Below are 16,354 nucleotides of genomic sequence, written 5' to 3' on the forward strand. Positions count from 1 at the left end.
TACCCCTGTCTAGAGTCCCAATTTAATTTGAAGGGATCTTAGTTAATTGTACAATTTTGAAGAGGCTAGTCTACAAGTCCATCATCCACTTCACCTCTGATGTGTATATACATTTAGTAGCCCGCACGTTTAGTAGCCAGGTATTTATACATGCATGCTTGCAGTTACTGGAGCTCTGTGTTCATAGCCTGCCTATTAGAAAATGTTGGATTTTATATTATTCCAATTACAGTCCACAACTGTGCACCTGTTTGTTTGCAAATACAAATCACTGACGTGTATTACCTAATAAACATAATGTTATAATAAAAAAAACTTAAATAAGCTGTGCTCCACGAGTACCCTGGCAATAATAAATCTAAATTGTCCAACATATAGGTAAACATTCACAATTAAAAATGTTACTGACTGTACTTGCTTAGCAAGGACATGTAACAAATGGATTTTGATCATATCTATTAAACAAGAATCTGGAAAACGGAATCTGACACAAGTTAAAAACATTTATGATGCACCTACTGCTTGTAAATCATTATATCCATGTAGCAAACTTTGGGCAAAGAATTCCTGATCCATTAATCAAACAAAAACTACACATACTGATTTTACTAATTTTTTGCTTCATTATGCATTAAGAAAAGAAACAACATGTTTCCTCTTTTACATGTAAAAAGTGGAAACACTGTGCTAATTTTCCGTATATATAAACTCAAACTATCATGCAAAATCTGTTTGCTCCGTTTGTCCTTTTTCAGAAATATATACGTAAGAAGGACATGAACAAAAGCTATTTTAACCATGCCTTTTAGTGCAAGCACTCCCAGAGAGTAAGTAGTCAGTGAAAATGGGCCCTTAGGGTAACTTTTGGTCAAGCTAGCAAGTACCAAAGACACATATTACCTCAGAATAAGTCCTTTGTATAGCCTTTTAAGGCACTTCTTGCTAGATGTACAAACATTTCATTTTGCGAGTCTCTAATGGTGATTTTTTGCAACTCGCATTTACAGACTCAAAAAATTAAAGGCACTGGAATTTAGAACTTCTTCTCCAGGTTCCTCGCCTCGCCTATTCATTTTAGGCGTTTTCCTCTTGTTGAACAACTAACATCGAGGGGCTTTGAACCAGATCCATTGAAAGAGGGCCAATCTACTCTTGACAACAATGATTGACTTACTTCTGTATCCTTAGTTGCGCATTCTAATATTGTTATCCCATTAGCTCAACCCCATAATAACATAGTCATACCCCGCACTATCTGTGAGGATAATGGTGATGGATGTAATGATTCTTTACCTCATGAAATGTCTGATCATGTTGATGACATCTTAACGCTCTCCACTTCAAATCTTAAAATAATCTCATGGAATATTGCGGGTTTATGTAATAAATTGTTGTTGCCAGACTGGAAAAATTATATCGAGGAACACGATATATGTATTTTTCAGGAGACCTGGAGCCTTGTGCCATTATATAAATCCGGCTTTACTTGTTTTTTCTTACCAGCAACTTCTATTGGTCGTGGGCGACCTTCGGGGGGCCTCATTGTCTGGGTTAGTATTAACCTTAATTGTAGAGTAAAACATCTTGAGAGTACATCTTTGGATTTGATGCGGCTAACATTGACAGGGTCTAGAGGGGGTCCTGTCATCGAGCTTTTTAATTTTTATGTCAGAGGTACGAAGGGTGGTCAGAAGTCGCCACTTGTTACAGCTCTGGGTGACAAACTAACCTCCTGTCCACCTGACTCATTAATTTTGGTGGCGAAGGATATGAACTGCACCTTCGAACCTTTGGCATCAGAAGATCTGCTAGAGACAGAGGTTGAGGATATCAGGTGGGGCATACCATCACTCACTTTACCGCCAATCAAGAAGTGGATGCAGCAGGCTATCCAAATGAACGCTCTAACACTTGAATTTGGCCTAAGAGCTGCTAACGGCAGAATGCCTTCTGATACCCCTGGTGCTAACACCTTCAATAGAGTATCATGCCCATCTCGAATCGATTATATCCTAATTGATCGTAGATTATGGAGATATTTAGTGGATCTGGTCATAGTTCCTACCACTGAAAGTGATCATAATTCTCTATGTTTGTCTATGAAGAATCCATGGTCTTCTGATTTCTCTCATTTTTATTCTGATCGCACCATGTCTTCAAAAGAGGTAGTTCCTTCTAACTGCAAGAGGTATCTGAAATGGCCGAAAATTGTCTGGGATGCTCAAAAACTGAATGCTATAAAAAATGTCCTGCTGGCTAAAACCAAGGAACTGCACACAGTATGTAGCGTCGTGGGTGGTCCCCCTAATATTGGGAATATCTATCTGGAGACAGTTGAGTCAATGGGTTCTTTTTTTGTGGCATCACCAACCTCTAGTAACTTCAATAAGTCCCTTAAAGTCTCATGTTTAAGGTATAACTCGGCGTGTAGACAAAAAAAATGTACCCTGATAGCTGCTGTTAAAAAACGAGATTGCCACTTGGTCCAGAGCGCTAGGAAGGACTATAAAAAGACAGTTTTAAGAGCTAAGCGGGCCTGGGAAGAATCCTTTTGGTTAGATTTAAAGGCTGCTAGTCTGGCCAAAGATGGGAATGCCTTTTGGAAATTGTTCAGGAAATCCAAAGGCCAGGACTCCGATATAATTCCCAATCATATTACGAACCAGGAGTGGTACGACCATTTAAAAAAACTTTATTCTGGGGATGTCGCTCATAGCTCAGGAGTCTTCTCTGGTTCTTTTATCTCATCCTCTCTTATGGAGGCATTTGATCCTTTTGTGGAATCTGAAGTTTTGGCTGCTATTAATAAAATAGCTTTAGCCAAGGCTTCCGGACCAGATGGCCTTCCTGGTGATCTGTTTCGAGCTGATCCCCAAGAGTTGGCCAGGAATTTTACCATCTTGCTTAACGCCCTTCTTAAAGGATCCCCCGTCCCAGAATCATGGAAGGGGGCGGAGGTGATCCCAATATTTAAGAAGGGAATTAGGCGAGACCCTGCCAACTACCGTCCCATCAGTCTTATTGATGTTGGCCAGAAGATAGTTGGCAGGGTCTTGTTAGAGAGAATCCTGTCATGGGCCAGCGATAATAATATTCTATCAGACTACCAAGCGGGTTTTAGAGCAAATACGGGTACTACTGACCAGGTTTTTAGGCTCCTCCTTTTATATTGGAAGGTGGTCTTGATTGGCAAGGGCAGTCTTTATTTGGCATTCATAGATTTAAAGACCACCTTTGACCTAGTCCCCCGCGTTCGCCTGTGGCAGGTCTTGAATGAAATGGGTCTTCCGCTGCCTATCCTAGATCTTTTAATCCGTCTTCATGTGGGCAATTATGCCCGGGTGAGGTGGGGTTCTCAAGAACAGAAAACGGATAAAATCCCCGTCAATGGGGGAGTCCGCCAGGGCTGTGTTATGGCCCCCACCCTATTCTCTTTGTATGTGAATGGGGTGGTAAGCTTCCTGCGGGAAACTCCAGCTGATGCCCTGACCCTGGCGGGTGATAAAGTTCCTGCATTACTTTTTGCCGATGACACCCTGTTAATTTCTAAAACACCGGCAGGGTTGCAAAAACTTTTGGATAGGTTTAAGTTGTTCTGTAGTTTGAGAGGCTTGACCATTAATACTTCGAAAACCAAACTTCTCTCGTTTAACCCCCGTAGATCCCTTAAAATAATTTCTACGCTGGATGGTGTTCCGCTAGAGCTTGTCAATACTTTTGATTATCTAGGAATTAGAATTTCAGATAGACTAAGTTGGAGACCCCACATTGATAAAATGCTTCTTAATCATAAGCGGGTCACGGGAGCAATTGGGAAGGAACATCGCTCTTCGCAGAGCAGGCCCATTGCTCCTGCCCTTGTGATTTATGCTGCCAAAGCTGTTAGTTCGGCACTTTATGGTGCCGAACTTTGGGGCTTCGACAATGTCGACGAAATTTCTAGATCTGAAAATAAATTTCTCAGGGACTTGGTCTCGCTCCCAAGGGGTACTCCCCTTAAGCCCCTGATGAGCGATATGGGCAGGCGCTCATTTAGGGATCTTGCTAGACTACGTCCCTTGCTCTTTTGGGCCCGTTTATGCCGTACCCCTGAGCTATCTAAATATGTTGATGGTCTAAAAGAAGTGATAAGCTTGACGGGCTCATATAGGATTGGGTGGTTGTCCAATATTAAAAAAGCTTTCTGCTCAATGGGTCTAAGAGAAGTTTGGGAGCTTGAAAAACATTTGAGCAAGGTCGATCTTAAGAAGGCCTATTGGACTTGGATTGACAACCTGGAGTATAGTACTCCCAATTTAGGTAGCTTGACTGGGGACTTCTATTTACACAAACAGGTGGTTAGGCTGGAGCACTATTTTGATTTCATCCAGAAACCTAGAGATAGAACACTCTATACCCAGTTTAGGTTTGGTACACTCCCTATTCGCGAGTTTTCCAGCAAATGGAAACCCCCCCATCAAACTACTGCAAACTGCCCATGTTGCAATGGGGAGGTTGAAACTATAGCGCACCTTTTGTTCGAGTGCCCTGCCTACAAAAACCCTCGTACAAGATGGCTCAGTCCCGTCTGTAGGCAGCTAAGCACTGCGAACTATCGTGTAGCACTTAGAATTTTACAGTCAGATACCAGTCCACTGCTGGCATGTGGCGTAGCCAAATTTCTTGGCTGGTCATGGATTATTAGATTTAGGTCTCTACGCTTGCTGATATGATATTTCTTCTTTTTAAAATTTATTTATTCATGACTGTTTTTTAGACTGTCGTTTGTCTTTTTGGGGGGTAGTAATGTTTGGTGTAGCAATATATCCCTCATTTTATGATTGCTCCCTTTGGAATTATATTCCTTTTATCTTCTTTCCTTTTTAATTCCAGTTACTTTATTTTTTATAACAAATTTCTATGCTTTTATGATATGTTTTTTATCGAAATAAAGCTTTGATGATGATGAAATGTACTAATGTGTCTCTGACATATTAACGGTTCCCAAATGGGTCGCAAGAGACCTGCCTCATCAATATTCCTCAGGGAGGATGCAATTTGCGACCCATTGGGAATGGGCAATGACACAGGGATGATGGTGCGCTTGGGACAGCAGACCGCCATATCTGTGTTTGCTTTTTAATAAAGCAACTTTTTTTTTTTAAATGCAATTTGTTTTTCTAAAAGGAAAACCGCATGTGTGTCAAAAAGAAAAATTAATCTTTGTTTCATTTTTTAAGGGTAGGCAGTGGGACCACTGCCTGCTCTAAAGAATTTTTTCTGCTACCATTCACAGAGGGGAAGGGGTCTTCTGGGGACCCCTTCCCGTTTGCAACTGGCTTACCACCTACTTGAAGTAGGTGGTAAACTGCGATTGTTTTGCGACCAAATTCTGGTTGCAAAACAATTGTATATCCCCCTGTAACTCACTATTAGGAAGGGACGCCCTTGGCAACCCCCTTCCTAATAGCGACTCACAAACCTTATTTTGCAAGTCGGTAATAGGTTACTGACTCACAAAATAGGGTTTGTACATAGAAAAATGCATTTTACTGGTCACAAACGGCCCGTTGAGCCATCTACGACTGGTAAAATGTGTCGTACATCTGGCCCTTCATGTCTGGGTCCCCAGCTAAAAAACCTGGGCATCAATGGGAGTAGCTGAATAAAGGTAAGGAAGGGCACCTCATGTCTAGGAACCTTCTGGAAATTACCAGGATGCCCTTGGCACTGGTCAACAGTAAGGTCCAGCAAACCACTTCAGGTCAGAGGGCTTAATGGGAAACATTATCAGGTCCTTAGTGTAGCACACATCAGCATAAAGACAGCACAGATCAGTATGAAGACGAGGACTTAGGATCTGACAGCCATAGATGCACCCAGAAAGCAGGGCAAGGGTATGCCCAAATGTGGGTCTCGTGCTCACTGTGCCACTGAAACCAAGCTACACCCGGCTGATGAACCACAAACAGGGAGAAACCGGTGTTGGGTTGCATGTGTTCTAGTTCAGGGAGGACCTGGCCTGGCAGTTCGTTGTGGACTGTTGCTTTTGGAGCAGGTTCAAGACTGATTTGCATATGGCTGGGTCCAAACTCAGGCAGCATGGTGGGCAAAATAACAATGGGTTGGAATGCTACCTTGAGTGATTGCCAGTGGTTAGACAAATTACAAGCATTCCAACCATCACCTTTTGTGTGTTTCATGGAGGAAAGATCCTCTGGAGGGGGACAACAAGGAATATGTGCTAAGTGAAGCTTTGCACCAACTAAAATCTGGAAAATACCCTGGGCTGAATGGATTTCCGGGGAAACTCTTAATGCCCAGATACACTGGTCCGCATTCAGGGGTGGTTTCAGAGTCAATGGAGAGTGGGAGACTACCACCCGATATGATTATGTCTGAAATACCTTCTATATGGGTGGACAACTCACCTTTCTCTTCTACCAGCCATCCAGTTCCTAATATGGAGTGTGGTGATTAAGTTCTTGGGTTTCAATGACAAACATACTAGAGACTCTCTACTGTGGATTCGGAGGTGGCTGGGGCAGGTGACAGTGTTGCATGGTTTCCAACAATGGGACACTATTGGTATTTTGAGGCCCGGCGATAATATGTCTGGGACAACAATTAAACTGTTTTTGACCTTACAGGAGGAATACAATCTCCATCGCATTTAATTCTTTTGATATTTACAGTTCCAACATGCCCTTAGGCCCCATGTGACTGGTATGGTGGAACGCCCAGACTTAAGCCAAATAGAGGCTAACATTTTAACAGAAGAATTGCAGGAGCACAAGATTTTGAAGATTTATAGATTGCTAGTAAATAACAGCCTCATTCTCGCCTGAATGAATTATTGAAGGGGTATTTAGGCCCACTCATGGAGGATGCCTAGAGAGAGGCTCAGGCTTCCCTGTGAGAATCTGCAACTGCATCACAACTTAGACTCATTCATCTAAAATACTTACACAAGGTAGATTGGAAAATGTGGTTGGCGAACTTGCCACTCTGCCTCAGACGTTTGACACTTAACAGGGACCTCGTTCATCCGGTCTAGAGTTGTGCCGTGATTGCTTCATTTCGTGAGGGGGGTTCTTTCCTGGCACAGAGGGGTGCTGGGATGGCGACTCTGCTTGGACCCTATGGCTCTGTTGTAAACTAATATAGACCTTGATAGCAAAAGATACATAATGGCACTAATATGGATTGGTCTCTTTGTCGCCAAGAGGGACTTTGCTGAATGTTGAAAGGATCCTAGCCCTCCTTCTCTGGAGGGTTGGAAGATAGTATTAGACAGCTGCATGAGCCTTCAAATACCTGCCTTTTTGCCAGGGAACGCTCCACAGAAACATTAAAGAATCAGGTGAAACTGGGCCCATTATAGGGGCATTTTTATGGAGCCCTGTGGCAGGAAGTCCTGGTCCTTGGATGCTGAAATTTGTACCTTTAAGAACGTAAAATGAAATATACGTAATATTGCCACAGAGAAAAGGTCAGTGGGGTCGGGTGTGGGGTTGCTGTTTTGCCATGGACTGACAGAACATTTTGGTTACAGGTGATTTGTGAGTCCCTTTTCTATGTTATAATCTAAATCAATAAAAATGATTCTTTAAAAAAAACACTTGGTGATACGAGAAGCAAAACACAATGTAGAAATTGGGGATCTTCATTTTATTAACTCAGCACAAGCTTTCCTTTGTTACACCTCAAGCTTGAAAATCATTTACCTTGGGGCGTGGCCTGGCAGCCGAAGATGGTGGACGTGTGCTAGGCTAGCTCCGTCCAGCCTACACAAACATCCTTCACACATCCTTTCCTCCGACTCTGCTTTACTTACTTGTGCGTGCCCCAGCTGGGGGGTGCGTTGGGGACGAGTGTGATCCTTCTTCTATCTCCCTAACCTGTCAGGAACAGCAGCGGCTGAGGCGGCTTGGAGCGCGGACTGGAGGCAGCTGGCGGTCACCATCCTGGACGACAGCGGCTGGTGTGCGGCACGGAGCGTGTGTGGAGCTCCGAGGCATCGGCTGGGCCAAGGGAGGTTGCACGCAGCAGCGGATCATACGGAGAGAGGGTCGGGAGGGGGAAGAGGCCCCTCGGTGTTGGTGGCGCGAGGCGTGGCCCACCCCCTCCTCAATTCCCTGCAAAATGGTGGCACGGTCGGCGGCCTGATTCGGGTCACGGGGGCATTGCGTGGGTGACTCCCGGCGGCAGTGTCGTGCCGCGGTGTGTGTTGCAGGAGACCTACAGGCTATGGCTCCGGGGCTGCCCCGCATAAGAGGGCTGAGTTCATGCCCCAATACAACGGGGGACTTGATGAGAGTGGCGCTTTCTGCTGGCATGGCCGAGCCCTCGCATCGGCGGCCATTTTCGGGTCGCGGGGGGGGAGGGCGTCATTGTGCCTGAGGGGTGCCGCGGTGACTGTGCATCTGTGCCCCTGGTTTGCCCTGGTGTTCTGTGGAGGGGCCCGCCTGCTTCTGGCTTTGGCGCTAGTTTTGGGCTCCTGAGTACATCTTGATGCATCAGTACATTGTGGCCCTCCCTCATAATATCCTCAATCTGTATCCTTCTTTGCTGCGGTCTTCCCAGGTACCTTGACATTGAGGGCAGTGAGGGTCGGCCCTCTGGTCATATGTGCGGCTGGGTGTGAGCACAGAAGGGCAGTGCCGGCTTCCATCTTGAGGTCTGTTGAGACCCCGTGCTCATCGGCCATATCGGGTCGTAGTGGTCCCGAACCTGCAGTGCTTGGGCTTTTCCTGTCGCGTCTCCTGGGGCTGCCACGCCGGAGGTCCTGTGGTCGGGTCCCAGAGAATATCATGACCCGCGATAAGCCGGTGGGGGTTCCACTAAGCAAACCACACTGGACAAATTCACAGGCCCCGGGACCGCTGCAGCGACGCCGGTGGGGGGCCAAGGAGGGACCCTGGAGATGCCAGACAACGCTGCGATCACGCAATCTCGTGATGCCCTGAAGGCTAGGATCAGGGCAGTGGGGTCCGACGTCATGCTTCTCCGCCAAAATCTGCGGAACGCAGTGGCCTGTATCACCGTGACCGAAACTCGGATTTCCGGGGTGGAGGATGATGTTACGTCTCTACAGAAAAAAGTAGCCACCCTCGAAACGACCCAGCGGACCAAGGCAGCGCGTGTGGAGGATGCTGAGGGCCGGGCCCGGTGCAACAACCTTCGCTTTGTGGACTTTCCGGAGGGCTGTGAGTGGGGAGATATGGTGTGGTTCCTTACCCAATGGCTGGAGGGTTGGCTCCCTCCAGACTCCCTGTCCCGCTGCTTTGTAATAGAGTGGGCTCATCGAGCCCTCATGCAAAAACCGTCGCCGGGGGCCTGTCCGAGGCCAGTCATCGCAAGGCTACTGAACTACCATGATCAAGATGTTATTCTTAAACAAGCTAGGGCCAAAGAACCATTGCTTTTTCGACAACGTGCACATTTTGATATTCCCGGACTATACAAAGCTAGTCCAACAACAGAGGCAGTCCTTCCTGGCGGCCAAGGCACGACTCCGTGATCTTAAGCTTCCATATGCCTTGCTGTACCCGGCCCGGTTGGTATACCGCTCCCGGACCCACTTCTTCGACACGCCGGAGGAGGTGTTTCAATGGACGGATGAGACTGTGCGCGTGCGTCCTCATTCACCGCCTAGGAGGGACTCTGACTCATCGTCCGGCGAGGCTGCTCGTAAGCAGTCTCAACTGAACCCTAAAGATCGTAGGCGGTCCAGATCCCATCGCCGGTCCCGCTCCTGTAGCTCCTCTGCACGGGCTGGCTCGGCCTCCCGACAGGACTCCTTCGGTACTTAAGCTGGAGGAGAACTTTAGACCCCTGACAATACAGTTGTTGTTGATGGGATCGGAGGAGTCCACTTGAAGGCCGGCTTTTCTGTTAGGAGTCCAGCGGAGGAGGGGCTGCCCGCTGACGGTGTGCTGTACACTGGGGATCCATTGGCAGGGGCGCGCCAGGACTCCATGTTGGGGTCTACAGGTGTCACCTGCTGCGACAGATGCTTCATAGTTCTTGAAGTGTAGGTCATGCGCCACGCGCCTATCTCCGCACCTTCCCTTTACTTTGATTTAGCTCATGGCGGGGTTACCTGAGCAGGCCCGGGTTTCCCTCGAAACCCTTAGAGTAGTAAGCTGGAATCTAAGAGGTGCCCTAGATAAGATTAAACGGGGCGAATTCTTCAATATGCTAAGAGGGCCCATGTTGATATCATCATGCTACAGGAAACACGCCTTATGGGCTCAAAAGCACTTTGTTTACAGAGGTATGGGTTTACCCAGGTGTTTCATGCTGGTTTTACATGGGGTCGCAGAGGTAGCGATATTGGTTCATCACCGTGTCCTATATACACACACCAAGACGTGGGTGGATCCTCAGGGGAGATATCTGTTTCTACGGGTTACGATTAGGGAAGAGCTGGTGGTGTTGGACTGTGTCTATGCCCCCCCCCTCCGCTGTCCTGGGTATTGGTTGAGTAGCAAATGGCCATATGAGCGAATATGCCGGACGGCCTGGCAGTGGTTGGAGGGGATTGGAATGATGTTCTAGACGTTGCCTTGGATCGCTGGAGACCCGGGGAGGGCGCACTGGTCCGCCAAAATACGAAACTTTCGGCTTTGCTGTCAGGGCTGGATTGGGCTGATCCCTGGCGTCAGTTACATGGCCAGGCCCAGGGCTGCACTTATCTTTCAGCTGTACACAACTCCTTTTCTCGCCTCGATTATTTGTTTGTCCCGCGAGCGCTGGTGCCCTGGGTGGTGGAGGCGGATATCCTTCCGCGGCGCCTCTCGGATCACTCGCCAATTACCATCGTTCTGTGAATGGGCTGGGCGGGGAGGCCCTTCCGATGGCGTCTCTCGACGCGGAATTTACAGAAGGCAGATTATAGGGAGTGCCTTGGGAATGCACTGGATCAATACTTGTCGGTTAATGTGGGGTCGATTTCGGATGCTAAACCTCTGTGGGAGGCGATGAAGCCCACCCTGCGGGGGGTGGATTTCTCCTATTGTGCAACAGCTCATAAGATTCGGAGGGAGGCTCTGATACAGGCGGAAACTAATGTCAGTGACTTGGAACTTCGTAGTCGGAGAGGGGAGGGACATTTTATACGACAACAGTTAGTATAGGCGCAGCAAAACTAAGCCGCCCTCCTTCTGGATGAGGCTCGTCTCGCCTGGTTGGCTACCCGCAGTCGCATAGATCAATGGGGAGATAAATCCGGTAAGATGCTCCATAGACTTTGCGAGGGGTTGTTCCATGCTCAGCCACTCCCTGGGATAGTGGGCTTGGATGGGAGGCCCCTCACAGATTCCCAAGATATAGCTGAAAGTTTCTCCTCGTATTTCAAGGAGCTGTATGCCCCTAAAGAATGTCTTGGCGAAGACGAGATTGGCCGGTTTTTAGATGATCTACCCCGCGGGCTCTGCCGGACGACGTGAGCGTGGAGCTGGATCTCCCGCTCACGGAGGAGGAATTGGGCGCCGCCCTGGGTGACCTCAGTTCAGACAAAGCACCGTGGCCCAACGGATTTCCCTGTGAGTTTTTCAAGAAGTTATTTTTGCAGTTAGGGCCCCACTATCGTCGGGGGTAGAAGAGCCGTGCGAGCGAGGCTGTCTTCCACGGGACTGGAGGCATGCTGAAATTGTGGTGTTTTATAAACCAGGCAGGCCCCCAGATAGGCAGGCCTCCTATCGCCCCATCTCGCTCCTCAACATTGAGGCGAAGATTTTGGCCAAAGCGCTGGTGAATCGGCTGCAGACTCACATCACCTCACTTGTCCACCCAGATCAATCTGGGTTTATGCCCCAGCGGGCGACCCGACATAAAATACGTTGCGCCCAGGTGGCTGTGGCGGCCGTTCGGGGACGTAGCGAGCAAGAGTCGTTGTTACTGGCTGATATGGATCGGGCATTTGATTCCCTTAGTTGGGTGTATCTCTTCGCTCTGTTGTGCCGTCTTAATCTTGGCCCGCGCTTCCTGTCCTATCTGTCTCTGCTCTATACTGATCTTACAGCTTCGGTACGGGTGGCTGGCGCGGTGTCCTCCACTTTCTCCTTCGGGCGCAGTACTCGACAGGGTTGCCCACTGTCTCCTTATCTGTGTGCATTGGCAGTTGAACCTTTGGCGGCATGGGTGAGCATAGATGCGCAAGTGTAGGGTTTTGAATTGGGATCATGGGTTGTCGGACCGTATTGCGCTCTATGCTGATTACGTGCTATTCTTCTTAACGAATGTGAATAGAACGGTTTGCTCTGTATTATGCAGATTTTTGGAGAAACATCTGGTTTATATACGAATCCCAGCAAATCTACATTATGGCTTCTTGGGAACGCGTCGGGGGTAGGTGACTGGGCAGAGTCGGTTCGGGTGGTTACTAACGGCATGAAATATCTCGGGGTGTTCCTGTCTGAGTCTCCAGCGATGGCATGGGAGAGAAACCTGGCACCAGTGTGGGAACGCCTTCGGGAGGATCTGAAGGCCTGGTCGCGCATGCCGTTGTCTATATATGTGGCCGTTCGGCCATATTTAAAATGGTTGCACTCCCTCGTTTACTTTATCAGTTGCAGAATCATCTATACCAGATTCTCCCCCGGTGGTTTCGACAGGTGAATTCGGCGCTGGGGCAGTTCTTGTGGGCTGGAGGGACGGTTCGTGTCGCCCTGCGGACATGTTTCCTGTCCACGTATTGTGGAGGCTTGGCAACCTCAGATGTATTGTCTTACTATACGGCCTCACAGTTACTGGTCCTAAATGAGTGGTGGTATGGTTGTCGGGACGACCCAACGTACGCGGTGGAGCGGCGCCTCATGGGAGATCTTTCCCTCCACACGATCCTATATTCTGCACCAGCGCGCAGGGCTCTGTCGTCGGTGACTCACGTGGTCTTTCGGATCTGGCGGCAGGCATTGAGGCGGATAGGGTGGTGGAACACATTGACTCGGGAGACCCCATTGTGGAATAATGGGCGCCTACCACAATTGGCAGCTCTATCAGGGTTTCGGGGATGGGACAATATCGGCATCTCTACTCTAGGAGATGTCATGAGGGGGACCACCTTGAAATCCTTTCAAGACCTGCAGGGTGACTATCAAATGCCTAAGACCCAATTCTAAAGATATCTTCAATTCCGTCATGCCCTTTCCTCTAGTCTGGCGGGCTTGGAGACACTAGCCCAATTCAGTCCGGTGGAAGCCAAGATATTCATGGGGGATCTTCAGGACCACAAAATTTCCAAAATATATCAGACATTGGTGACGCACAGCTCCCCCACCCTGCAAAATCTCAGGAGGACTTGGGAGGAGGACCTGGGCCCCATGGATGAGGAGGACTGGATGGAACTCTGGCCTCCCCGCGAGGGGCGGCCATAGCGGTACGTCTCCGCCTTATCCAATTTAAACATCTACACAGGGTCGACTTTACAAGGGTCCGGCTCTGGAGGGAGGGCATGATAGCTTCCCCGATGTGCCTTAGATGTGAACAGGAGGGGACCCTGCTACATATGGTCTGGCTTTGCTCTTCCCTGGCGCGGTTTTGGAGAGGAGGAATGTCTTGTCTTTCGGAGGTGCTAGGCTGGGACCTGCGCCGGTCACTGAAGTTGGAAATGTTACATGTTATGGAAGGGATTGGGGGCAACATTTATAAGCGCCATCTTATAACGTTAGGTTTTATGTTAGCGAAGAGGGATATCGCCAGGGCTTGGAAGGCGCCGACTTCGCCATTGGTGTCCGTAAGGAAGAGGAGTTTCTGTTGTGGCTCACAGGAGAGCACTGACAGCCCGTGGCAAACGGGAGAGAAAGAACTACAATTCCCGGTGCGCATTGCGATGACGCTCCGACGTCATCACGCTCGAAGCCAAGATGAAGAAAAGGGAACATCCGGCATTGAGCGGGTGCCGGTTATTTTGGTTCCAGGTTCCCGCGAGGACGTGTTCGAGAGCGGACGATTGGCGTGCTGGTAGGGGTGCTCAGCACCAACCCTGCATTTTCGCTAATCGTGTTGTGCTTAGCTGTGAATAGTGTTTCCGGTCCTTGCGACGAGCAAGTTTGTGACTTTACCGCTGCGGTTCCGTTGGAAGCCTTCCGAGGCATTGCGGAATCGCCTTTGCGGTGTAACTTCTGATTATGGTTGGTTGTAAATAGCGACTCAAAGGAACAGAGTCGCCCATAGTGCGTAACAAACAGTGGGAATCTTTCCAGGGGCAAGGTGCAACGCACACCCGCTGGATCATCTTAGGAATTGCCCACGAGACGCTTAGGGGTTCTTGCCTTTGGTTAGCGCCCTCCCAGAAGCATGGGAATGGCGCTGGGGGTTCGTGCAGAATCCGTGGAAGGAGCGGCAGGCATTATTCAGGTCTGACGCTTCGCTGCACCTCAATTGTTTCTTTGTCTTCTAAACAGGGGCGGAGAGGAGACTTCTGGCATACGTCCATCCCCTCCCCCTGTTAAATCAGGGGTTCCAGATTTGTGGTAGGTCCATTTGTTCTGGGAAAGGACCAGAGGGCTGCTGTCTATAGGGGGTATTCGCAGGCTAAACCGTGTCCCTTTCTACAGGTTCTGAACAGTCTTGATCCTCGGCTCTCCAGGTCTCCCAGGCAGGAGTGCCTTCTTTAATTTACAGGTACAGCAGGGGAAAAAAGGGGAAACGTGGAGTACGGGAGTTTTAGGGGTTGTCTTAACCAAATCGCTTGTGATTTCTCTTTCAGATCTCCCTCCCCGCAGTCCCCTTCCTTTCCTTCCCTCGCCTGATCACCCTTCTGTGTCTGTCATATACATACCAGACCAAGGGGTTATCGGGAGGTGGACCCCTTACAGCATCGTGCGACCCTGAGGACGTTGGACTGCGACAGTTTCGACTTTTGTATGTGTCTGGAACTCCCGATTTTTATAGCAAGAGGCTGCCGCAGAAACATTATAAAATCTGGAAGCGATGGGCAGACTATCGCGGACTGACGCTGGAGCAGATTGTGGAGGCGGTTTCTCCTCTCTTAGCTTGATGCTACCCCATGGGCACACAGGATATTAGATGGCATACATGAATGGGTGGGGGTAGTGGGTGGGGTGCAGGGTCTTGCTCTAATTCCAATTACAGGATGGTATGTGCGACAGGGAGGTGGGGGGGGGAGTTTTTTTTGTTCGTTTTATTTTCTTACAAGAAGGGGGGGGATTTCATTCAGCTGCACTGCATTTCTATATCCTTGCTATATTTCTTTCCTTAACAAAAAAGTCAAATTCATGATGTTGTTTATTGATTGTTCAGAGGCCTCTGGGGTACAGAGCCCTGCAGTATATTTGTCATTTGATGAATAAAATTTGTTTAAAAATAAATAAATAATTTACCTTCATGATTATTCATATGCCGCCTGTACTCCCGAAGTTGCGTGAATTTCCTTCCACAGTGCTCACAAACATGTTGTAAGTTTTGTTTAGCTCTCCCTTTTTTTCCATGTGTAGCTTTTTTTACATGCCTTCGGAACAATGCTTTTTCAAAAAACTCCTTCCCACACACAATACACCTAAAACAAAAATAGCACATATACATGATGCCTTAAACCATACATCTTAAAAGGTAATATTAAAAAACAAATGCCATCATCACATCATGAAAAAAACACTTTACCTATATGCTTCTACCCATGAATATTGCACTACTCTGGTGTCCAAATTTTTTAGATTGGAGTAAACAGGAGACAGAATAAAAACTTGAAATAGGTGCCACGAATATCCTATTGAGTTTTTGTTCATGCCGGGCTAAATACATATACATGCCACATGATGGACAGTATACCTTTATCCCCAACAGGAGACCAGAAAAAGAAGGAGAAAAAAAGTCTAGAAACAAACAAGTGCATAGTAAACCTCCAATACCCACAACCCAAGTGGTGGCACTTTTAAGCAAAAACTCGTACTTCCCAATCATTTTATAGTAGATCGTTTCTGTTGTAAAGGTATATGAAATAAACAAATAAAAAAAAAAGAGCAGATAAGGAGTATCTGGTGCTAACCTGCCACAGAGCAAAGCTTGTGGATGAATAATGAATAATTACAGGTGTCTTACGCCTGCATACTAATTTTTTGGCAACGTTGTTTTGAATGTGTACCACCTCCAAAGGTGCAGTGAGAAATGTGGTGAATAAGTATAAATGCACATAGAATGGTTTTGTGGAAAATCACAGGGGCATGGATGAAGACAAGTGTCTTTCCACCTGCGGTACAGGGTTTCTATTTGGAAGCCCGTTAAGGTGTTTTGTGGACTTGCAGTCTTCTCAGTGAGATACTGGAATGACGGCAGACAAAGAAAGGACGGGTAATTCCTGCCAATGCTTAGTTTGTGTTGAAAAGCATATAGGAAGAAAGTCGGCCAG

At 47.8% G+C, this 16,354-nt stretch overlaps 1 protein-coding gene across 2 annotated transcripts in view; it reads right to left on the bottom strand.

Annotated features, from left to right (window-relative positions):
* The window catches only part of ZBTB11 (zinc finger and BTB domain containing 11), a 2,099,144-nt gene that overhangs the window by 86,328 nt on the left and 1,996,462 nt on the right, over nt 1-16,354 (bottom strand). For both annotated transcript variants that reach the window (XM_085622427.1, XM_085622426.1), the window contains one exon: nt 15,330-15,505. In XM_085622427.1, coding sequence (XP_085478553.1) covers nt 15,330-15,505 — 176 coding nt within the window. The remainder of the gene's footprint in view (nt 1-15,329; nt 15,506-16,354) is intronic.

This window comes from Triturus cristatus, chromosome 8, assembly GCF_964204655.1.
Source record: "Triturus cristatus chromosome 8, aTriCri1.1, whole genome shotgun sequence".
Lineage (NCBI taxonomy): Eukaryota > Metazoa > Chordata > Amphibia > Caudata > Salamandridae > Triturus > Triturus cristatus.